This window comes from Rhinatrema bivittatum, chromosome 15, assembly GCF_901001135.1.
Source record: "Rhinatrema bivittatum chromosome 15, aRhiBiv1.1, whole genome shotgun sequence".
Taxonomy (NCBI): domain Eukaryota; kingdom Metazoa; phylum Chordata; class Amphibia; order Gymnophiona; family Rhinatrematidae; genus Rhinatrema; species Rhinatrema bivittatum.
The window spans coordinates 30480641-30505600 of record NC_042629.1 but is presented as its reverse complement, the minus strand read 5'-3'; the positions used below and the strand labels follow the sequence as shown (position 1 = coordinate 30505600).

Sequence of the window (24960 nt, the reverse complement as noted above, 5' to 3'; positions counted from 1 at the left end):
CATCCTCTGTCTTTCTCCCCCCTGTACCCCCATCATTCAGCAGCACCCCCTCTCTCTTACGTTATCTGTCTCTTCCCCTCCCCTAACACGAGGCAGTTGTCTGTGTTGCCTTTTTAAGACTCTGGGCCTGGATTGTGGGTTAAAGAGAAATGTTTGGATCCTTTCCAAGGTTGCAGGGACTCTGAGGAACTGAACAATCGCTACTCTCCACCAGCCATGGCGCTGGGGTGCTGTTGAAGTGAGATGTCCCTGCTTTTCTTCCAGAAAGATCTAGGTAGGAAGGCCTAGTTATAAGACCGCTCTGAAAGACTAACTAACATCACACTATGTGACTTACACTATTGCACTGAAATAAGGCCGCCACCACCAATTTAATAAGCATGTTACTCAGGAGGCATTCCAAACCTTCGTCTAAATAGAGATGACTGTTCTCAACATTAAATGTTATTTGGAGAAATACTTTGAGGCGTGTATAAAGAAATAGTTGCACTGGATTGGCTGAATTCTGACACTGTGGCAATCTCTATCTAATTGATTAGCCATTGATCAATATTTTTCTTGACTGTCCAACAGTCCTGTTACACATAAAAGGAGGAAGAACCAGGACTCGGTCAACCTGTCTCATGACCAGGAATGAGCTGTTACCTCTAGAGTTACTTAAAGTGGGATTTTTTTTTTTAAAGGTATGGCCCCTGCTTGGCCACTAGAGTGTACTAGAGTGTGGTTTATATCTCAAAATGGAAAATCTTCCAGCCTTGGAAGGTTCACAAAAAAGTGAAGTGGTCTATCTGTTAATATTGGGAATCTTCTGGCAAAGGAGGTTCAGAGAAAGTTCAAGGGGTATATGTGAAATTTATTGAATGACAGGGTGGTTCTTCCCCCATACGGGATTGGACATATAGGGGAGTTTGAAGAAGTTCTGGAAGAGTTTGGTGTTGGTGTGAAGATTTGATCCAATAGAGATCTGTGCAGTATGAAGAGTGAAGAACTGGAGGGATGGAAACGTTGTCCTTGGCTGACTTGCTAGCTCTGATATATCCCTTCTCTGGGTTATCTGGATTTTGGTCTTGGGAAGTCTGCCACTAGGTCAGAGTAGGGGGATTTTCTGAAGTCCGTTCAAGGAATTAATTGTTAGGAGTGTGTTCAAGCACAAGAGTGACTCTGTAATTGTTACTGGGACTGCAGAGCACCTGGGAAAGAACGAGCAGAGGGCTAACTTTGGTAGTGACTTACAGTGTATGAGACCTGAAGATGCAACTTAAAGGAGTAGTAAAGCTCTGTATTTTTTATCTGGATGCTTTGCAACTGCTTTTGAAGTGAACTTTGATTTTTGTTCTTGCTGAACTGATTCATTTTTCTAAGTAACCTTCTTTCTGTTTGGGACACCAATCTCTGTACGGACTGGGTGTTATTTTTAGAAGTTTGGCCTAGCAGGAGAGCCTGTCCCCATTCCAAGGGGCCCGAAGACTTTATTCCCCCATCCCAGTTGAGTGAAACCATTGCTCACCAGGGCTGGGAAGGTGACCCCCCCCCCCCCCCAGCCGAGGAAGGGTTACACAGGCATAAAAATACGGATCAAAATCTATAGCAATTTTTGTCTTCAGCCTGTTGATTCAAAACAGATTCCAAACCACTTTGTATGGTCAGGCCTGTCCTGGGCACGTAATAAAATATGGTAAAAGCAAGGTAGATCACTAACCTTGGGCCTGGAAAACAAGGGACATCCCTCACAACATGCAGCTGTTGGCCCGCCCAGTCTAGGATCTTATGGGAATAACTTCTCAAATCTGGGTACAAAGATGCAAAGTCTGTGGGTGCTTTCGTCCTTTTATTCACGGATTTGGCACCAGTTTTCAAAAGGGAAGTATGAGCAGACTTTCCCATTGAAGATTGTACCGGGGTAGGTTTGCACCTGTTTTTTCCAGTGGATACTTTTTCCCAGGGCTAGCTTTCTGGAACAAAAGGCACTGGTACTAACCTGCGGGATGCATGAGGGGCCATGGGGGCAAATCTAGCAGGTGCTGATACTCAGTATTGGCAAGTACTACCCACTGAACATAAGCCCTGCATTTCAATTTTATTATTTTTTTATCATTATGAAGTATCTATCTTAATCGGTATCTTGTTAATTGCAGATCTATCAAATATTTTATTTATCATGTCCCGTTCGAAAGTACTTACCTATCTATTAACTATGTTGAATTATTGCCTCTGTTTGTGTTCAGCAACAGACAAGTTTTTATCTTTGGTTTCTTAAGCTGTTCTTGTCTTTTACATTGTTCCATGTAATGCTCTTATGCAAGTTTTTGTTTACTGTAAACCAGTGTGATTTGTAGTTTTGTACAGGAATATCGGTATATAAAAATAAATAAATAAATAAATAAACAAACAAACATGTAGCTGACTCCTTGCTAACTGAAGGGCATGAAAGTGCTGGGCACTCAAGAAAAATACAGAAAATGTTAGAGATGTCAGAAACATGTAGATTAAATGCAGGGGCCAAACATGATATCTACTCCAGTAAGATGCTCATGATTTGGAGAGGGTATTCTTTGTGTTGTGACACCTCAATATTTAGTATTAATAACTCTTTTTTGTTTTTGTTTCAGAGAACGGTCTCTCCTCCAATGGCTACTACCTGTGTAATTATACCACGACAAAAAATGTCACTAAAGTGGTCGCATACCAGAAAGCCTATGAAGCAACCACTGCATGTGGATGGTGGGTTCCATGGAAGAACTGCTCCAAAACCTATTACAAAACTGAGTATCACACCATAGAAGTCCCAGAAACAATGACATCTACAGGCTGCTGCCAGGGATATGAGCAAATGGGCCATTACTGCGTGCTACGTAAGTACTGATGGGCCTTCATTGGAAACTGTATTTCCCACAGAAGGAGGTTCTAAATTTAGCATCATTTGATGGCTTAAAGTACCACTGCCATCACCAGCATTGACGGTGTTGACGGAGGCAGTGGTAAGGTGTACTTCACATCTGGTGAACAGCACTAGGGAAGTGTTATGGCTCTTTCACTTTGCACATTTCACAAGCCACAGTTATGAGAGGGGGAGAGTTGGAAGGTTAGCAGCACGGGTGGTTAGGAAGCGTGAGGAGATAAGCATTGATGTTTCTGAGGGACAGACATACAGACGATCCAGCTCTCTCTCATTTCCTGTGACAGGAAAGCCGTCTTCTATGCCGGCTGTAATCATGTGCATGCATGGAAGGTGGCAGCGTAACGATGCAATCAAATTAGATGCACAGGATTATATATAATGCTTTACCATGTGATCCAACTCCTGTAACTTAATACATTTCTGGTCTAGTTTTTGGGAGCTATCACTCCCTCAGGTCAGAAGAGAATGAGCAAAAATTATTTGCCAAAAAATATAAGTGAATCATAGAATGCATTCCAGTGATCATGGAAAAGGAAGGGGATGTTGTGTTATGGCAGGGGTGCTCAAACTGGTCCTCGGGCTGCCCTCCCCCAGCCACTTGGGATTTCAGGATATCCCTAAGGAATATGGAGAAGAAATAGTTACATAAATAGGAGATAGTACATGCAAATAAATCTCATGCATATTCCTTAGGGGTATCCTGAAATCCCAACTAGCTGGGGGGACCCTAAGGACCTGTTTGAGCACCCCTGTGTTATGGTGATCAGAAGGTGATAGGAAATGTAGATTTATGGTTGATTCCTCTTGTGTCAGTTCTGAGGTTTCTGATCATTTTAATTTCAAAAGCTTGCATTCCTGGCTTGTTTTGATTTTCCCTTTAAGTATTCTGATCATAAGGTCATTGATGCACCAAAGTGCATCAACTGTACAATATGTTCTATGTGTGACAAGAGCCCTAAATCAGGTCCTAATCATTAGAAATTTGTCTTGGGATAAATGTTAAGGGATGCCACTACTTTTGGGTTATGATGATGTCCATTTTGGTGTATCTCTTTAAGGGACTTGTGTGAATTTCTCTGGGTCAATAGAAGGAGGTGTTCAGAGCGGAAGTGTGGTTATTTCTTATTTTTTTGCAGTTTTTTTAGGAGGTTGATTTGGAATAGAGGTTCTCACAGTTTGTTGGAGGGCCGCTGGTCTACTCAGTCCAACAAGGTCATGCCATGGGAGGCCAGTGAAATGTTCCTGACCTCCTGAGATGTAGTTTATGGACCATAACAGCCTTGTGCAAATTCTTTTGGACAGTGAGAGAACTCTACTGATGGAATTGTGACTGAGAAGAGTTCTGTGAAGGGACTTGGATACTGAATATTGTCTGTCTGTTGAAGAAGGAAAAGGAAGCATTTTAGGTGCCATGTGAACCCACTAAAGATTTGAAGGAAGTGTTTTCTTGTTGTTAAAACCAATTCTGAGCCTATGAACTGGGTTTAATCCGTGAATTTTAATATTGTGAATCTCTGCTAGAAATCCCAGAAAATAAGGGGTCCATATTCAGCTGCTGTGCGACTCGGCAAGTTAGCTGGATAAGATAGTAGCTGAATATACCCAGCTATCTTAAAGTTAGCCGGATAACAGGCCGATTTAGTACAGCGCGCTATTACCCCTTATTCAGTAAGGGGTAATAGTGCGTCGAAAACGTGCGTCCAACCCCCCGAGACTAATAGCGCTCGCAACATGCAAATGCTTGTTGATGGCCCTATTAGTCATTCCCGCGCGATTCAGAAAGTAAAATGTGCAGCCAAGCCACACATTTTACTTTCAGAAATTAGCGCCTACCCAAAGGTAGGCGCTAATTTCTGCCGGCACCAGGAAAGTGCACAGAAAAGCAGTAAAAACTGCTTTTCTGTGCACCTCCAACTTAATATCATGGCGATATTAATTCGGAGGTCCCGAGAGTTAAAAAAAGTTAAAAAAAAAATAAATTTGAAATCGGTCCGCGGTTAGCCGGATAAGGTAGCAGCTGAATATACCCAGCTATCTTAAAGTTAGCCAGATAAGGTAGTAGCTGAATATACCCAGCTATCTTAAAGTTAGCCAGATAAGGTAGTAGCTGAATATACCCAGCTATCTTAAAGTTAGCCAGATAAGGTAGTAGCTGAATATACCCAGCTATCTTAAAGTTAGCCGGATAAAGTAGCAGCTGAATATACCCAGCTATCTTAAAGTTAGCCGGATAAAGTAGCAGCTGAATATACCCAGCTATCTTAAAGTTAGCCGGATAAAGTAGCAGCTGAATATACCCAGCTATCTTAAAGTTAGCCGGATAAGGTAGCAGCTGAAAATACCCAGCTATCTTAAAGTTAGCCGGATAAGGTAGCAGCTGAATATACCCAGCTATCTTAAAGTTAGCCGGATAAGGTAGCAGCTGAATATACCCAGCTATCTTAAAGTTAGCCGGATAAGGTAGCAGCTGAATATACCCAGCTATCTTAAAGTTAGCCGGATAAGGTAGCAGCTGAATATTCCCAGCTATCTTAAAGTTAGCCGGATAAGGTAGTAGCTGAATATACCCAGCTATCTTAAATTTAGCCGGATAAGGTAGTAGCTGAATATACCCAGCTATCTTAAAGTTAGCCAGATAAGGTAGTAGCTGAATATACCCAGCTATCCTAAAGTTAGCCAGATAAGTTTATCTAGCTAACTGTAGGACAGCCCTGTGGATGTTTTTGAATTTGCAGAGGCATCAGGCACTTTTATCATTTTATGTGCCCCAAAAAGGGTTACATATGAGTGGCAATGCACTTTCTAGGCAGTAGGGAATAATGATCTTCTGAAATCCTGCTTATATTACTTTGCTGCATAGTACTGAGTTTAAATATGTACTGAACAGATTAGATTTTTAATGTACTCAATCCATATACTTCCATGCCAGTGTTGCCTAAACCTGTTCTATTGGGTTTTTGCGATATCCGCAGTAAATATGCATGAGATAAATGTACATAAACTGGTTGCCAAGTTATGCACTTACATCCCATGCATATTCCTTGTGGATATCCTTTAACCCCTGGATGGCTGTGGGGATCTACAGGACAGGTCTGTTCCAGGTCTTTGTGCAAAATATTACAAACCGATTTCGAGGGATTTACGGCTTTCCTGTGAGTGATTCAACTTTTCCCCATTATCCTGCTGCCTATCATCTCGCCTGAGTTTCTCCATCTCCTACATTCGCTGAACCAAAGACACACCTACAACAAGCCTGGTGCACCAGTCGCCCTTCCTGACCATCCTGCAGACCAGGAGTCATACCGAAATGCTGTGGAGTGTCCTTAGGTCTGGTGGTCCCAGGTCATAAAGTGACCCCACTGGTAAGGGGAAGGCTTAGAACTATCTCCCTTCACAATGCTGTATATTGAAGGACTCCTCTGATATAACTATCCTGGGGACCAAGGAAAAAATGATCTCCTAAGTGAAATATTGCTTTTAGCAGGAATTACATTATAAAAAAAAAAAAACCATTTTCCAAACTCCCTTGTGTCTGTAGAATGTATTTTGCTCTTATTGCTTGAGGAAAAGGGACCGGAAGTATCCGGAGAGGTGAGAGATCTTGGGGATAGGGCGGGGAGAAGGAGAGGGTAAGAGGACCAGGGATGGGGAAGGAAGATAAGTAGGGGGAGTTTTGGGAATCTGGGACGGGGAAAGAGGAAGAAGAGGGGGGGATCAGAGGAGGGAGTATCTGGGGTTTATGGGTTGGAAGAGGAGATACCAGGATGCGGGAGAAAAGCAAAGGTAGGAAAGAAGGGAGGTTTTGTGAAACAGAGGGAGGGTGCAAACTGCAGTGGGGGGAAAGAAGGTAGAGGAGGAGGGAGGTGTCCTACTGCCCCTTGCATCCCCCCCTCAAACCTCCTCTCCAATCCGGCGAATGTACACACACACCTGGCACCGCCCCTTCTCTCTTTCACACACAAGCACTTCCCCCATTCCTCTTTTCTCACACACAGACTCATGTCCCCCAGCCCCTCTCCTCGCCCCACAATGATTTCCCCACTCAGCCCATCCTAACCTCCCCAAACTTATTCCTTTGCTCCGTTTGCTCCAGGGCTCATCCCTTCCCTCCTATTCCCTGCAGCTAGATCAGGAACCAGAGGGCTGTTATCTGCCACGTGAGACTCAGCATAGCACAATTCTTCAGCCATCCTGCCGCCTTAGGCGCGGGCCTAGTGTGCCCACTGACAAATCCAGGCCTGGCTACCAGGGGAAGTTAAGCTAAAACCCAAAAGTTGTAGCTAACGTTAGATCAAATAATGTGGCTTGCAATTTTTTCAGCATTGTTTAGGGTATTAATATGCTGATTACCATGCATTTGCATGCTAATCAGCTCATTAGAATTTGCACGGTGCGGGGGCTGAAATAGCGCGAGATATTTCAAATACCTCACATTATCCTTGCTTCAGGCCATTTATCCCATGTAAAACAGCATTTCTCGCATAGTAAATGGGCTAACGCGGCCTAGTGAAAGAGCACCTAAGCCGGATAATGCTGAATATTGGCATTTATCTGGCTAAGAGGGTCATTCATCAATTTGCAATTTGCCATAATACACGCGATAAACAGCACATCGCAAATTGCGTATACAAATTGGGAAGTTGTATTCAAGTGGGCAGAGGTTGGGCGGGGATAATATAAAATAGGGTCTGCTAGCATTGCGGGCGATAGCTTATTGCACATTGTCACAGATTGTATCGCAGGAAATAACTAAATCTTTTTTCTTGGCAGTACAGTCAAAAAAGTAATTATCGCGGCCAGTATCGCAGATTGCGCTATTATCACGACAAATATTGTGAGTGATAAAAAAAATCCAGTCATAACGGACACACCTACCAGGTCTTCCTGGCCCAATAAAAGCCCTTGTTTTACCAGGTCAACCTTCCTAAAGCCATATTGTTTGTGGCAAGCGTACTTGTAGAGGCATACTTGACGCCTTGCCAGGCTCGCCGCAGATGACAACACGTGGAAGAAGAGCAATCTGAACAACAGGCAAGGGCAGTTCCAATACCTCCAAGGGAAGTACCAGCAGTGCAGGCAGAGGCACTGACGCTGTGGGCTCAGGCCCCGGCCCAGCGGCTGGCACGCAGGTGGTCACGGCGCAGAAGATACAAGGAGCATATATTTCCTCCACGAACATCCTTGCTGGGCATGCCAGAAGACTTTATGCTTCGCAGATAGCGGCTCAGCTCTTGGGCAATCCTGAAGAGAACCAAGGGGATCTGGGTCTGGTCACCGAAAGGTCCCACGCCATCCCTGACCTCACCAAAGTCTTGGCCGCCCTGCATTTCACGGCAAGTGGCTCCTTCCAAACCACAGTAGGGGGTGGTGGGGGCAATATCTCAAACAACTTTCTCACGCTCTCTCAACCAGGTCATCAAGGCAGTTACCGACCGCATTCCTCGCTACATAACATTTCCTCACGACAGGCAGGACTTGATGGACTTGAAGAGAGGTTTTTATGCCTTCGCACACTTTCCCAATGTTGTTGGCGCAATTGACTGCACGCACGTGGCCATCATTCCACCCCAAAAAACAGCAGGGTAGGCGATCCAGTGAAGCCGTAAGGAAATAACAAAAGGTGGATGCCACAAGAAGTCTTTTTAAAATATTTATTGTAGGAGACGTTAAAATCTAGGGCATCAATATATGATTTTAACGTCTCCTACAATAAATATTTGAAAAAGACTTCTTGTGGCATCCATCATTCCACCCCGTCAGAGGGAGGAGACATAATGCAACAGAAAGCTCTTCCACTCCATCAATGTGCAAGGGGTGTGTGATGCTGGAATGTGCATCCTGGATGTGGTAGCCAGGTATTTGGGAGCCGCGTACGATTCCTTTATACTTGGCCAATCAGATATTGTGGCTGGCCTTTATGGTGACGCTTGGCTCGTTGGTAAGACACACTGTTCTTTCTGTATTCCATCTCTGCCTATATATATGTGGCTAATGGTGGGTGGCTATGGGGGAAGAAACGATCGGTGGCATGACAACTGCCTTGTGCAGTCACATAGGAAGGCCATTGGCCCAGGGCATGCCTTTTTCTCCCCATGTTTCAGAACCCTGCAACCTTAGTGACGGCAAACAATGCATGGGACCTAAAGGTTTCTGAGTGAGGAACGAACCACTATACACTTTGCATGTCTTCATTACCAAAATGGCCCCGTTCCTGTCCTCCCCTTGGCTGCTCTTACAATGTCACTGGTGAATCACAAGCTTGAACTTTCCACACTGCCGGCACAGCACCATCATGTGTGGGCCGTTACAGAGGCATCAGGAAGATTGTTGCACACTGTTTCTGTACAGCCTCACACATCTGTACCACAAGCAGTGTCCTGTGCATGTTGGTGGCCTTCCATATTCCCTGTGTGTGGGCTCACTAATGGGTTTCTATGGAGGACAGACTGCAGAGCTGCCACAGAGATTCACATGTATAGCATAAGGTACGACTTTTGGTGGTTACACAGGTGTGTCACCTCTTACGTATCTCTTCAAGGTTGGCAGGCAGCTACACACCAGTAGCCTGTCATGCAATAATTCTAATAGCCACATCTGATTTAGTAGTCATGAACGGATGAGCTCCATTAGGCTACAGCTAGTCTGCACATATAGTGGCCAACAACAATGTGAAAGGAACTTAGGCTACGCTAATCAGCCTTTGAGGCTCAGCAAGGGTACAGGCTCCCTTATACAGTCTTACCGGATGCTGTGATTTGCCACTCACATCTGCAAGTGACAGTGCTATCATTCATGAGTTTCTTCTGTCATTGCTGCAGGAGATTCAGGGTATGGTTGCAGGCCCTGGCTTCTCACCCCCATTGCCATTCCCATTCCCAACACATTGGCAGAGACGAAGTACAATGAGGCCTTATGTGCCACTCACTGTGTCATAGAACTTCTCAAAAGTTGCTTTCGCTGTTTGAACAAGATGGGTGGAGGTTTAATGTAAGCCCCACCCAAAGTTGCTAAGATAATGTTGTTTTGCTGCATATTCCATACTCTTGCTCTACGCCTTGGAGTACAATGGACCTATGTCCAGATCTCCCTCAGGATCCCCTATGTCTTCCTGTACGAACCCAGGGGACCACTCTGAGTGGCAGCCAGATTTGGCAAAACCTTATACAAAGACACTTTGCCTGATAGGCCTCATCTATCACTTCCCCTACCAGGGGAGGGCCTCCTGAAGCCGGTTAGGTGCTGCTCTCCTCGCTATCCTCTTTCTTTTTCTCACTGCTTGGCTGTGTTGTTGGTCACCGTGTTGCATAAAACATGTACGACTACTCAGGCTTCATCTTCACAATGCATCAATAGACTGTACAGTTGTGAAAGTAAAGATTACATGAAAGATGTCACTGCCGCCATGTTTTTTTCCTGATAGTGACAGTAAAAGAGGCACGTGTGGCATTACACTTAGTGGACTGTCTAGCATGGTGTGGCCTGCGAGCCCTAACCAGCGGACCACATTCTAGCGCTCACAATAGGAGGACAGTGTGATGCCACCACACATGGTCCTCAACCCTGGAGCGCTACACCTATACAAATGCTATAAATCTGAAATAGCTGTGAAGATGAAACAGCCATGTGAAAGTTACAGGTAGACAGTTAAAGGTTTGAGTGACAGATTTCCAATATTATATCCTCATTCCGAAGTGCTTAAAGGTGTGCAGTTGAAGTAACTCCCCTGTACTGGGTGTGCTTATAGTCTCATGGGCATGCCCAGACTGACGTCACACCAGTGTCTCAGCAAAAAGCCACTGTACACTAGGATTTAGAACTGCATACCAATTTCCAGGATATATACATCTAGGCCTTGTCTTACTGCCATGCCTGGAGGTATTGAGAGTCTAGGTTTTGCTTCAGATACATTTAGGGAAATGTGATCAAATGGCAGCAAGTACATTCTTGCAAACCTGGACAGGATTTACATGTCCAGAAAATTGGAGCTATGTGCCAACAGTAATGCACAAATCACAGTGCCGAAGGAGCACACCGTCCATTAGAGCCTTGATGAAAACACCTGTGCAGTTTAGAGAACGTGCACAGCTCCTTCCAAGGTACTATTCCTCTTTGTGGTTGCATGCTCCCCCACACCCATGCACCCTACTACACCTAGCTATGCAATGTAGAAATATTTATGTGCAAAAGATGAGGGCCTCGCTCGTCGTGACGTCATGTAGGTCGCATTGGCTTCTTGGGAAGCCAACAGGAGTGTGCACATCCAGTTCAGTGAAGGCAGGATTGGGAATCAGATAGTATCCTGCCTTCACTTGTACTTTGCTATGACCTCTGACATGTCACCATGACTGTATAGTTTATAAGCACTCTTACAGCAGCCACATCTATTCTCATCAAACGTCCACATCATACAGGCCAATGGTTTAGATGTATGTGAACCTCCTGCTTTAAACTTTCCCATCACACATAGCCTCACTCATATCTGGAGAAGTCAGGTTGGTGCAAAGTCTTTGACCGTCATGAGCCACAGATAATCATGTGGTGCAGCTGTATGCACATATGTATGTACCATGAACATATTCTCATTCTTAGCCTTTAACCTATACCTACTACCTGTTACAGTGCAGCTGTGATCTCTGAGCACCGTTAAAGCACATAGGCTGAGCACTCCTGTCCACAATAGTTTGCAGATAGTTGCTTAGACAACATCATGCACACATTTCCATGCTTTCATGGTTGCATGCTGTTGCTGATGCACATGCGTGTGACGACGTCTATGGAATGATGAACAGCTGCAATCCTCTAGGCTGAGCAATATGTGGTGTAACAGACTTCTACTGTTAGTTCTGAGCAAGCTTACACAGACCTTGTAGACTTCTATGTATTGCAATTTGGGTAGACCAAGTCTGGTCAATTGAAGAGGTTATGAGCCTACAAGCTGCCTCCATAGTAAACGCCACACAGTGCTGAATGTATAGGCCTACTGCTCCCAGAGTTGTCATGCGCTTGCCATGATAGCTGATGGCCTTTATGTGTTGCTATCTTGCAAGACATGCATTTTGTGAAACCTAAGCCCTTCAGGGGTCCATGACAGAACGTCACACTAAGTCGGGGTGATATATGCCTGTGACAGAAGTGTTTCCTGTGGGCAGCTCTAGGTAATATTTGGGAAGGAAGGACTCACACTGCCTCATTAGCAGTTAGTGCAAGCTGCCACACACCTCTATGACAAACATTGCAGGAACATAGGCATTGCACATGTGTAAGTGTAGGAACTGGAGCATGTTGTCCTCCTTACTGCTAACATAAGTCAGTGTGTGACTCGGTGACTGACGTGCTGGGTGTGGTTGGGTCTATCGCTCTGTGTGTGGCTGCTGTTGCAGTCAGAGGTTGCTCCCTTGCCCCTGCAATCCATACCCCTTAGCAGGCAGTGTGTGTACATTACTGGAGCACAGACAATGCTTTTGGGCAGCATTGACTGAGTGGGTTGCCCTCTTGAGAAGGTGCGCCTCTGACAGGGCGGCATATGGACCGCAGTGGGAGTGGGCTGAACCCTTGTACTGGTAATTTTAACTCAAGTACACTCACTGTTTATATCTAGTGTTCACAGAGGGGCAGAGGTGTCCAGGTAGCTGTTGTCACACATTAAGTATGCTGGGCAACTTGAATGTTATATTTAAAATGTTCCTGTTGTCCTCACCGTGCCCTGTCCCCCACACTGATGCTTTACCACCTACTCCTTGGAGTGGGCCGAATACTGCAGTTATTATGGGGTGTGCTGCCTACCCAGACCTAGGCCTAGCACAGAGGCTTATAACATAAAGAAGGGAGGAAGTGATGGTTAAGAAACTGCCCAGTGAATGTGGGAATGCTGTGATGCATGGAGCCTGCAGTGTCAAGGACTAGGTAATGCTATGATTATAGGGCTGATTCAGATGACTGGTTACCATCATGCTGCTATACACACTGCATGTACTGAGATACCTGGTGCATGGGTATGTGTGTGTGTGTGTGTGTGTGTGTGTGGTTGGTATTGGTTTGCTTGCCACATGCCAAAGATGTTCTGGAACTCCTATTACATAATCCCTTTCTGCTGTCACTGGTCTCATTTGCCACCTCTATGTTGATCATATCATATGCACACTTTGCATAGAGGTTGGCATACCAGCCTCCATCTTTTAACACTCACTCTGTGCTCTGTAGATGCTGGAACAGTAGGCCCTCCCGTTTTTTGCCCATAAGAAGGACAATACCTTTTCTGTGCATACACAGATGTGGTGCGCCCGTATGTGCCTTCAAATGGAGGGGACACCGTTTCCTAAACACTGTAGGCGTTTCACTTCTACAGTAACCAAACGTTCACTTCCACTACGGTGTGTGCTTGCTGACTCTTGGAACAGAGTGTCAGGTGCTGTGTGACAAGTAGGGAGGAGGAGTGAGTGACTAGTGTATGGTACACAATCTGCACAGGTGCAGGGCAGAGAAAATAGAGTGGTGGTGGTGCTGGTGCTAGGGACCAGGCAGACTTCCACAGGCTGCCATTCCTGTAGTGACCTGCCTTTATATGGATGCTGCCTGTAAGGTCATCCTTACCTTACACGTATTATACAGACTCCCAAGACATGCCAGTACAGGGGTGGGAAGCAGTCTGTGGAAGTCTTCCTGGTCTTCTCTGGTGTTTGCTAGTGGGCATTGTTGACCAGATGGTACTCCCTCACTCCTCCTCTCTAATTGTCACCCAGCGGCTGACAGTGAGTTGCAACCCTCAGCAAGTACACATCGTACTAGGATTACAGTGTAAGCTACAAATGTTTGTGCTCATATACCCTTGCACTCCTGACAGAAATAAGGGGGTAGAAAATCAAGTCTTGTGTCATGATGACTCTAAATTCGACTTTACATTACCCAAGCTGTATATGTACACTATATTATATCCTGCCCATGAGCAGGTCACATACAGGACAGGTGCATGTAAGCAGGAATAACCAAACGATATGGTGAAGAAGGCAACAAGAGGCAATAGTGAAGGTCCCCAATAACGAGCTTCTTCTTTACCTCTGCCAGTCTTCCTTACCAGCATACATGCAGCTTTCATTGTTATGCCATACCCCATATGGTCTTGCATGCTCGATAACTGTACAATTGGAATGAGGCAGGGCATTCTAGCATGCAAGGTCATGTGACGAGCATAAACCTTCGGAACTATGAACAGTGCAGTGTTTGGACATACCAAACACTGCACGTTCTTATTCTTGTTAAATTTCTATCGTCTTCTTCTTCTTCTTTTCCCAGTTAGAACCATCCTTGTTTTATTGTAACTGATTTTTTTCTGCGCACTTTTATAACTTGTTATAATTTGTAAATGTATAAAATGTATACTCATGTTATATTTATACACGTTTATTTATTTTTTTTTTAAACCATGTTTTATTGGGAACAGTCACCATTTCCAAAACAATTTAAACACAAAATACAGCAACTGTAGCATGACATTCCCATTTTTATATTTCCAACAAACTCAAACTCCCCCCCCTCTCCACCCTCCCGCCCCCCTACCCTGTAGAGAACCAAATGAGGAGTTTAGGGTCGTGTGCATGCACACAGCAAGCACATACCGGCCGATAATTCAGTAGCAACAGGTAACAACCGAGTGTATTAATACTCATCCTGAACCATATCTAGCAGATGCAGACAAAAACTGTGATACCATAGCAGACATAAGAGAAGAGCAACTCAAAGACACCAGTACAGAAAGAGATGCCATAGCAAACTTGGTCATACGTCCAATGGGGCAGTTTGTTGAACCAGTGGCGAAAGGGACTTGTAGTAATCAGTCCATATTGCTTGAAACACTCGCTTTTTCTTTGGAGTAAACTGTTTATACCTGGAGCCATATTCCAGTTGATAAAGCTCAGACATAAGAGTGGACCACAGCTCTTGAGTGGGGGGGTGTGGGTCCAGCCACTTTAACAATATACACTTTTTAGCAATAAGACAAGCCTTAGAAAGAAAGCCAGTATTATCAACATTCAAGCTGTGTTCCCCGCTGTCATTATTAAGAAGACAAAAGGAGCAAGACCAAATCAGTGTAGTCTGCATGATTGCCGAGAGACAAAGCTGAATGGAGTCCCAGAATACCCTAATGGTAGGGCAGTCCCATAAGCAATGGATTAGGGTGGCGTCCTCCTCAGGGCACTTGAGACATGTAGCTGATGATATGGCTTTCATACGATATGCGTGTGCAGGTGAGTATACAATACGATGAAAAACGCGTTGCTGGAGTTCGCGGAGTGCCACATTATTAGTAATTGTAAAAATGGACTCATACGTATACTTAAGCGCTCGCTCATCCAGCTCTTCTCGGCAGTCTCTGGACCAGGTTGAGAGCAACTTTTTGTATACAGAGAAGAACATATTACAATTGTAAAAGGCATAAAGACAAGACAGAGAACCTTTGTGAAACTGTAAACATGCAATGAGCTCTTCATATCTGGTATTATGTATGGCCCCCTGCGCCTTTTGTAAAAGGACCCTACATTGTGCTTTCAGATACCCAACAATTAAAAAATGTTGTGGACCTAACTCCAAAAGTTCCCGCCACTGATCCACAGACGGTATCTGCCCAGTAGAGGAATCTAGCACCTTCCCCAAAGGCCATCTCCCACCCACTGCAGGTTGTGGATGTATAGGGAGTATCGTCAAGGAGATCCTGGAAGACCCTCTCAACGGATATTGATAGGAGACCTGAGGTGAGAGGTCTAAAAGCCGCCTGGTAGCCTGCCACACTTTCCGCATCGTTTTGATTAGGATAGAGGGTGATCTCATGATTGTAAAAGCAGCTCCCGTAACATGTAGAACATAGCTAGGGTCGAGGGGGGCACAGATGAAGTGGATCAGCTGTGGGTCAGTGTAATCAGAGGAGCCAAAGAACCAGTCTCCCAAAAAACGAAGATTTGCTGCTAAAGCATAAAGGTGAAAGTTGGGAAGACCATAGCCTCCCTGGGCTTTGGGGGCCATCATCGTGACATATGACAGCCGAGCTTTTTTGTTCCGCCATATAAAACTCCGTATGGCCTTTTGTAACACTCGCCTATCTTTCACCTTGAGTAACACCGGCAGCATAAGCAACTTATATATTAACTGGGGCGCAATCACCATTTTTAAGACTGCTATACGCCCGTGGATAGTTAGGGGTAGAGATTGCCAACTGGCCAGTTTCGCACACATTTTACTAATCGTGGGCGGGACATTCAAGCTATACCACAATCTTGGATCTGCATGGATTATAATTCCCAGATATTTGATGGTAGACTGAGCCCACTTCACCGGAAAATCAGGCCAGGCGGCTTTGAGTTCACCAGAAATATCTAAGGCCTCGGTCTTATCCAAGTTCAGTTTAAACCCTGACAGTAGTTGATACTGGCTGAAGATCTGTATAGCAGCAGGGAGAGCCGTCCTTGCATTTGACAAGAGCAGCAGTATATCATCCGCAAAAAGCAGGGTCAATAAACATCTACTGCCTATCGATATTCCCGTAATCCCCTTTGATGCTTTTAAGGCTGCCACCAAGGGTTCCACGGTCATAATAAAGAGAAGGGGCGACAGTGGACAGCCCTGGCGAGTGCCTCTTTGGAGACTGAATTCTGCTGAAAGGTCCCCATTGACCAAGATTCTAGCCGTGGGATTAGTATATAAGAGAGTAATGTAATCAAAAATCCTCCCCACAAGGCCCATTTTATGAAGCACTCGATATAGAAAGGGCCAGGCGACTCTATCGAACGCTTTTTCTGCGTCACAGGTAACTAATAGAGGGTCATGGACTTCTTGCAAATGGCACCGCTCTAAAGCTACCATCACTCTGTGGATGTTGACAGTGGATCGCCTCCCCACCACAAAGCCCACCTGGTCAGAGGAAATGAGATGAGGCATAATATACTTTAGCCTATTTGCCAAAATTTTGGCATATAACTTTATGTCAAGGTTCAATAGTGATATTGGCCGATAAGAAGAAGCCAAAAGTGGATCTCTGCCAGGTTTAGGGAGAACCACTATTGTAGCCGCCCGCATGGTAGGGGGCATACACTTCTGGTCCACCATCTGCTCAAAAACCTCCCGTAATACGGGGGCTATGTTTTCAGGCATAGACTTATAAAAAATCGAGGTTATACACGTTTATAATGTATTGATCACCCCTGTTTTATGTAAACCGACATGATACGAATCTCCGTGAATGCCGGTATAGAAAAACTCAAATAAATAAAAAAATAAATAAAAAAACCCACAAAAACCACACAATGAAAGGACACAACCAGAAAGGTTTTTTTTTTCCAGTGACCACTTTATTAGCAAACATATGTAGTGCACTGTTTGAAATAAAGTAAGTGTCTTAGGTAATCACATTCTGCAAGGACAAAATAGCAAATACCCAAAAACATTGTACATTTCATGAACAGCACGTTCAATGTACACCTGTATATAAATAGATTGAAATGGCATCATTACATATAGAGGCTTAACATCTTATCCTTTACGCACAATCATGATTACAACTAAGAATATAGAAAGAGGATGTGGCACCCCAAAAGTTATTGTACTGCTGTAAAGTAACAACTACATGCAGCACTACTATGTGCTGTCAACCCAAAGGCCCCAGACAGTTCATGTTGAAAGAGTGTACTCAAAGGGGACAGCCTAAGGGCCACAGCAGCAAAGTCCAAGAGGGAAGATGTGATACTTGACCACGAGGGAAGATGCAATATTTGACTTGGTGCTTACTAACAGGGATAATATCTCTAATGTCCGGGTGGGAGGCCATCTCAGCACTAGTGATCATCAAACAGCATGGTTTGATATCACAAACAGGATGCAGAAAAGTCACATAAAGTCCCGAATTTAAAAAATACAGACGAAATGGGGATGTACCTGGAGGAAGAACTAGAGGACTGGGAGAAAATGGGAGAGGTAGGCCAAACTAAAAGGAGCAATTACAAAGGCAACAAATCTATATATTAGAAGAGTAAACAAAAGTAAGAGACATAAGAAACTGATCTGGTTCTCAAAGGAAGTGGCAAATAAAATAAAAGCAAAAAGAAATATAAAGGATCCCAAAATGAGAAACACAGGGAAGAATATTTGTTGAAACTGAGGGAGACAAAGAAGGAGATCAAGAAAGCTAAAAATCAGGTGGAAGAAAGGATTTTCAAAGAGGTAAAGAGCGGTAACAAATCATTTTTCAGATATATCAGAGAAAGGAGAAAGATCAGAAGTGGTATTATGAAACTGAAAGGTGACAATGAACAATGTGTGGGGAGAGATGAAAAAATGTCAGAAATATTAAACAAATACTTCAGTTCGGTGTTCACTAAAGAAGATCCTGGAGATGGACTGTTGCTGGTTGATAAGACCATAGGTAGAGATGGGGGTAGATGAAAATCCTTTTACAGATGAGAATGTGTGGGAAGAGTTAGGAAAACTGAAAGTGGACAAGGCCATGGGGCCAGATGAAGTTCATCCCAGGGATACTGGGGGAGCTCAGAGATGTGCTGGCAGGTCTGCTGCACAACCTGTTCAATAGATCCCTGGAAATGGGAGTGGTGCCAAAAGACTGGAGAAGAGCAGTGGTGGTCCCGTTCCACAAGAGTGGCAGCAGAGAGGAGGCTGGAAACTAGAGGCTGATTAGCCTCACTTTGATGGTGGGAAATTTAATGGAGACTCTGCTGAAGGAAAGGATAGTGAACTATCTACAGTCAGGAGGATTGCTGGACCCGAGGCAACATGGATTCACTAGGAGAAGGGCCTGTCGGACCAATCTGACTGAGTTTTTTGATTGGGTGACTGCTGTCTGGATTGGGGCTTGTTGCTCTCCAAAGGGTACAGGGTGTTCCCCAGAATGAGAAAACCAATAAAAGTGCTGACAAAATCTATCTCTTCTTCAGAAACCTAAAGCAGACCCTCTCAGACAGAGAGTGTACTGATGAGGAATCTCTTCTAAACGCAGAAAAACTCCAAATTGGGTTAGTGGTCCCAACTCAGCAGAGGCAGGGAAAAAATAGCTCCTTATTCTTCAAGAGCCAACTCAAAATGACCACTAGCTTCCCCAAATGCCATAGGGATAGCCAATCACAGTCTCATAGGAGAGACTGAAATGGAATGGAAAATCCCACTAAGCTGTTATATGGGCAGGAAACTAGGGCCATCTAGTGGCTGACCAAGGGGTCTGCCACACTTGTGATGAGCCCAGACACAGTTCCATATGTATTGCTTCCATACCAGTGTGATTTTGTCATCTGTTTAGTGTTTACTTTTTGGTTTAAATTGTATTTTAGTATTGTTTTAATTTTCTATCATTAATAGATTATTATGTTACAATTGAAGCCTGTACGGAAAGGTAGGGAATATTTTGCCAGAGGATGAGGTTAAGGCAGTTGGCTTAGCTGGGTTAAGTTTTGGACAAGTTCCTGGAGGAGAAGTCTATAAATTGCTATTAGTCAAGTTGTCTTAGGGAATAGCCTCTGTTTATTACTGGGATTAGAAGCATGGCATTTATTTAATGTTTTGGTACTTGTAACGTGGATTGACCACTGTTGGAGACAGGATGCTGGGCCCGCTGTCTGACTCAATATGCCAACTTCTTATGTGCTTATGTGCCCTCTCCCCTTCCCTGTTTCAATCAGAATGCCAAAATGGTTTAGTAAAATAATAAAGCTTAAAAAAGTAATAAATGGGGAGCTTACCCGGAGAGACGCTCCGTAAGGAGGAAGGGCACTCTGGACTGAACGAGCACCGGTGAGCGGAACAACGACTCCCCTCCCACCCGTGACGTCACCAACAGCGACGCCCGGCTGTGCCGATTTAAGGAGAGGCATAGCAGGAGAGAAGTGGGAGCTTACCCGGAGAGACGCTCCGTAAGGAGGAAGGGCACTCTGGACTGAACGAGCACCGGTGAGCGGAACAACGACTCCCCTCCCACCCGTGACGTCACCAACAGCGACGCCCGGCTGTGCCGATTTAAGGAGAGGCATAGCAGGAGAGAAGTGGGAGCTTACCCGGAGAGACGCTCCGTAAGGAGGAAGGGCACTCTGGACTGAACGAGCACCGGTGAGCGGAACAACGACTCCCCTCCCACCCGTGACGTCACCAACAGCGACGCCCGGCTGTGCCGATTTAAGGAGAGGCATAGCAGGAGAGAAGTGGGAGCTTACCCGGAGAGACGCTCCGTAAGGAGGAAGGGCACTCTGGACTGAACGAGCACCGGTGAGCGGAACAACGACTCCCCTCCCACCCGTGACGTCACCAACAGCGACGCCCGGCTGTGCCGATTTAAGGAGAGGCATAGCAGGAGAGAAGTGGGAGCTTACCCGGAGAGACGCTCCGTAAGGAGGAAGGGCACTCTGGACTGAACGAGCACCGGTGAGCGGAACAACGACTCCCCTCCCACCCGTGACGTCACCAACAGCGACGCCCGGCTGTGCCGATTTAAGGAGAGGCATAGCAGCGCGCAGCCGCCGGCGCGCTGCCGAAGCCGCGCGCCAAAGGGGCGCGCCCCTGGGGAAAAAAAAAAATTTTTTTTTTTTTTTTTGGAAAACACCTAGTGGCAAATATATATGGGTAAAAAGAGGAAAATCAAGATTTCAACATCGACTCCATTGGGGAAAGAGATGAAAGGCCCAATGGACACCCATATTATTCGGAGTCAGACTTCCCGGGAGGTGGCCCAGGAAATATCTTTTTCTTCAGGGACTACCGTGAGTCCAGCCCAGGACCAGCGATCCAATGGCCCTCCCGACCAGGAAGGGGTAAGTGTTTTAAATACCCCTGAAGTGAGGGAGGGAATAACATCTAAAGACAATGGACAAAAGTCTCTAGAGCAGGCGCCAGAGGAAATTCAGGTGCCTGATAATATCTCCCTAGGGGACGTTTGGAAAGCCATCACCAAAGTGGAAAGGATGGTTTCCCAATCCATTGCTCAATCCACTGTCTTTACTGCAGAAATTAATGTGAAAATGGAAGGTTTCAGCAAAAGGATGGAACAGGTTGAAGCCTCTAATTTATTAATGGGCTCTCAAATAGGATCCCTACAGACAACTGGGACCACCTTCATAAAAGACACTGTGATATTATATAAGAATTTGGAAAATATGGAAAATCTATTGCGCAATAAGAATCTGCGATTTTTAAATTTCCCATATACGAGGTTATTATCTCCTCAAGAACTTTTCAAAAAATATACTAATGAGATTTTACATATTACTAATGATATTTTGATATAAAAAATGTACTATGTATCTAATTATAGGAGAGAAACAATAGAACCTGAAGGAGGAATAGATGTTTTGAGTGAAAAAAGCCCAAATTTAACATCTTTTTTAGAGGCCTCAACGGATGATATAGCCACAAGGGCCACATTAATTGTGGCTTTCTGTTTAGAACAAGATAAGAATCATGTTCTACAGAAATATTTTCAGAATAAAAGTTTTCTATTTTGTGGCAAATTGGTACAAGTATTTCCCGATGTTTCTAGGAATACCCAGTGTAGAAGGAGACAATTTCTTTCGATGCGTCAAAGAGTGTTAGCCCTAGGGGCAACATTTTTTCTTAAGTTTCCCTGCAAATGTATTGTGATTTACCAGAAAAATAAGTTTGTTTTTCTTGAACCTTCTAACTTGGAGGTATTCCTTTCAGATAAGGGCGGGTAGAGATTGAGTTATTAGTTGGAAGTTAGCTGGTCAAAATTTATTTTCTCTCTTATATTCAAATAAATATGAATATTTCTTTGAATTATTTTCTTAAATAATCTCCCCTATAAAGTGGACTTATATGTAAAATAGAGGAAAGTATTTGCTTTATTTTGATTCAAATGTGGATGTATATTGTTTGCTCTTTTTACATTATACCTTTTCTTTCATTGTAAAAAATGTTTGAGAAACTTAATAAAGTATAAATATAAAAAAAAAAAAAAAAAGTAATAAATATTACATAGCGTGATATGATTAGCAAGGAACCACATTTTTTAACACAGGGTCAGAATAGCCCCCAAGGCTCCACACAGGATGTTAAACAGAGCAATTCATATGCTTTAAAACCATACTCGCTAGGTGTGTTGTGCTGATGTCAGAAGGCCTGAGTACAGAAAGGCACAACAAGGTGGCACTGGAAACTGTATAAGATTGCTGAATTAAAACAAACAAACACTGAGATCATGACCCTGATAGCATTATAAAGAATTAAGAAGTTGTGATCACCTGGAACATTCCCATTGCAGCTGATAAAATGCTCAGCGCAAGAAAACCTGACATTGTAGTAAAGAAGAAAAACGCAAGAACGGCATTGCTAATAGAAAAGTTAGTATCTAGCGATTAGTGTGTACCAAGTACGGAGAGAGAGGGAGAGAAGATCCTTAAATGTCAAGAGATACAATCAGAGATAAAGAAAATGTGGCAGAAAGATAAAGAAATTATCCCGATTGTTCTGGGTGCCACTAATTCCAAGCCCCGCTTCTTTGTTGCCTGTGTGTTCTCAGTGGTTGCCCCGAAAATGTGGAACAGTCTTCCTTTTGAAATATAGTCACTGAAAGATTGTTTTCACTTTCAGAAGCAACTTACAGCCTAGTTATTTAATGCTGCCTTTGCCAGAGGTTCCTAGGAGTGTTCTGGTTGTTATTATACCTGGAGAGCTTCGTTTTGATTGAAGAGGTTACATTTTATTTATTTATTTATTTATTTATTTATTTATTTATTTATTTAGGGCTTTTTCTATACCGAATTTCTTGATACAGATCAAATCAATTCGGTTTACATCGAACAATAGTTTTAAACAATAACAACATAGTCAATAAACATATCAGTATGGAGCAGAAAGTGGCAGAGTCAAAAAGTTACATTATAACAAGGGCGAGCAACTGGGATAGTGAAAAGGAAGGAGGGAAAACAAAAGTATGCAAAAAATAGGAATACTTTATACAGAGAGCAAGAGTGGCTAGAATAGCCAATCTCTAAGGTAACTTCTGAAGATTATGACATCTTTGTGAATTAATATGAGGCGTGACGAAATAAAGTATTAAAGTTCAATGATGCAGTTATTGTCTAGGCGCACGGAAAGGCTCGGCCGAACAGCCATGTTTTGAGTTTCTTTTTAAAGGTCAGAAGGCAGGTTTCCTGTCGGAGGTCAGAGGGTAGGGCATTCCAGATGGAGGGACCTGCTGTTGAAAATGCCCGCTCTCTGAAGTTTAATCTGTGTACCATTTTATTCGGGGGGACGTAAAGTGATCCCTTATAAGCGTCTCTTATCGGTCTGGCCGAGGTGTGTAGTTTGAGCGGTTGTGTCAAGTCAAGAGGGGTCTGATGCTATAAGCATTTGTGAATAATTGTGAGTGATTTGTGGAGTATTCTGTAGTTGACTGGGAGCCAGTGTAGATCTTTTAAAATAGGTGTGATGTGCTCTCTCCGATTGGTGTTAGTTAGTATTCTTGCTGCCGCGTTTTGAAGCAGTTGGAGGGGTTTTGTTGTTACAAAGTTTTAATGGGATTTTCATGTTTTGATTTACATTTTGAGTATCTAGTGTAGTCTTTCTTTTTCTTTGTTTTCTGGTTGCAATGATGGTTCTATTTATGGTTTGTTTTTATTATTTTGGGATTTATATTAGATATTTTACTTTGAATGTTTTGTGTTTTATTCTAGAGGGGTGTGTATAATATTTTGGCAGGTTACGATGCTGATTTTGTGGGTGTTGTATTTTATGATTGATGAGTTATATATTGTTGCATATCACTTTGAATTGCTCTAGGAAAGGGATCCATAAATCGAACTCCAGAAGGAGGCTTTCTTTGGCACAATGCAAGTATTGAGAAGAGCATTTGCAATAAATTTGAGCAATGGAGCCAACAAATCCTGGCTTAAGAGTGAGGGTCACTGCTGTCATGGAATGCACAAAATTAACCCAAATGCTATACCCTTTCTACAAATCATATGTAACCACCCCTCAGGGGAGGGGACCACCTTCTCAGACTTATAGAGCACTGGACCACTTATACAGGATGGGGAAATATTTGGGTTCTGTGGGATGGGGGCAGGAACACTTCTGCTAGGCCTCCAAGAGGGATTTGACAAAATGCGCAAAACCTGCCAAAAATAAAGAAGTACCCTCCAGTTATGTATTCCAAACAGAATACTTAAGAGAAAATAATAAGTCCAGCTACAAAAAAGCAGAAAAACTGTAAGATTTATTTCTCAGTAGTAGATGACACAATAAATCTAAGACAGGCACTTCTCCAATTCATGCACCTTGAAGAATCAAGCAGGAAAAGCTCAGACTTCCTCAGGCTCCTGAACAGTTCTTCTTCCCAAGATACCCCCTCAGAACTAAACAATCCTTAAATACCTTGATGAACGCTGCCTTCTGGACGAGCTCCCCACCCCAGTGTCCTTGGGGACACTGGGGTGGGGAGCTCGGCAGAGCACTGCCTCTCTTGAGCTCCCTCACTGAAGATGTCTCTTAGTGACTCTTTGAGTCAACTTTATAAGCCCCGCCCACTGCCCCACCTTTTAAAGGATGGACCCGCCTATCAGTCATCAAAGCCACTAACTCTCTTTGAACCTCCCGTTGCTAGAAGCTTCCCTTTGCTGCCAGAATATAATGCCTGTTCTTTGCTAGTAAGGGTATGGTTAACCTCACACGTAGAACATGCTTACTACTGGGGCAACCTTCAGAATGGCTGCAGGCCCAAAGGGTACAGTGTGCTCACAGGCCTGCTAGCTAATTTTCAAAGTGATACCAACCCAGGGGAGAGAGGTTTCCCTTTGAAAATCTTTGCAGCTATGCACAGCAGGTACTCAGTACCCACATACGTTTGCATCTGCTTTGAAACAGGTGCAAAAGTACATGCGGGGCTTTCAAAATAAAGGCTCCACGTGTCCTTTTCTCCCCCCCCCCATCCAACGTACCCACACTGTGAAAAGCATGGGCACTTTTACCCACAGTGAGGAGGATGGGGACATTTTCAGTGGCCATTTTTACCATTGTTTACCTGCATAAAATGGTTCGAAGGCTGCCCTACATGTGAATTGTTT

At 44.0% G+C, this 24960-nt stretch overlaps 1 protein-coding gene across 1 annotated transcript in view; it reads left to right on the top strand.

The window, feature by feature from the left end:
- The first annotated feature begins 2468 nt into the window (after positions 1–2468).
- The window catches only part of UMODL1 (uromodulin like 1), a 94859-nt gene continuing 72367 nt past the window's right edge, over positions 2469–24960 (top strand). Inside the window, exons 1-2 of the mRNA XM_029578027.1 lie at positions 2469–2520; positions 2610–2852. Coding sequence (XP_029433887.1) covers positions 2469–2520; positions 2610–2852 — 295 coding nt within the window. The remainder of the gene's footprint in view (positions 2521–2609; positions 2853–24960) is intronic.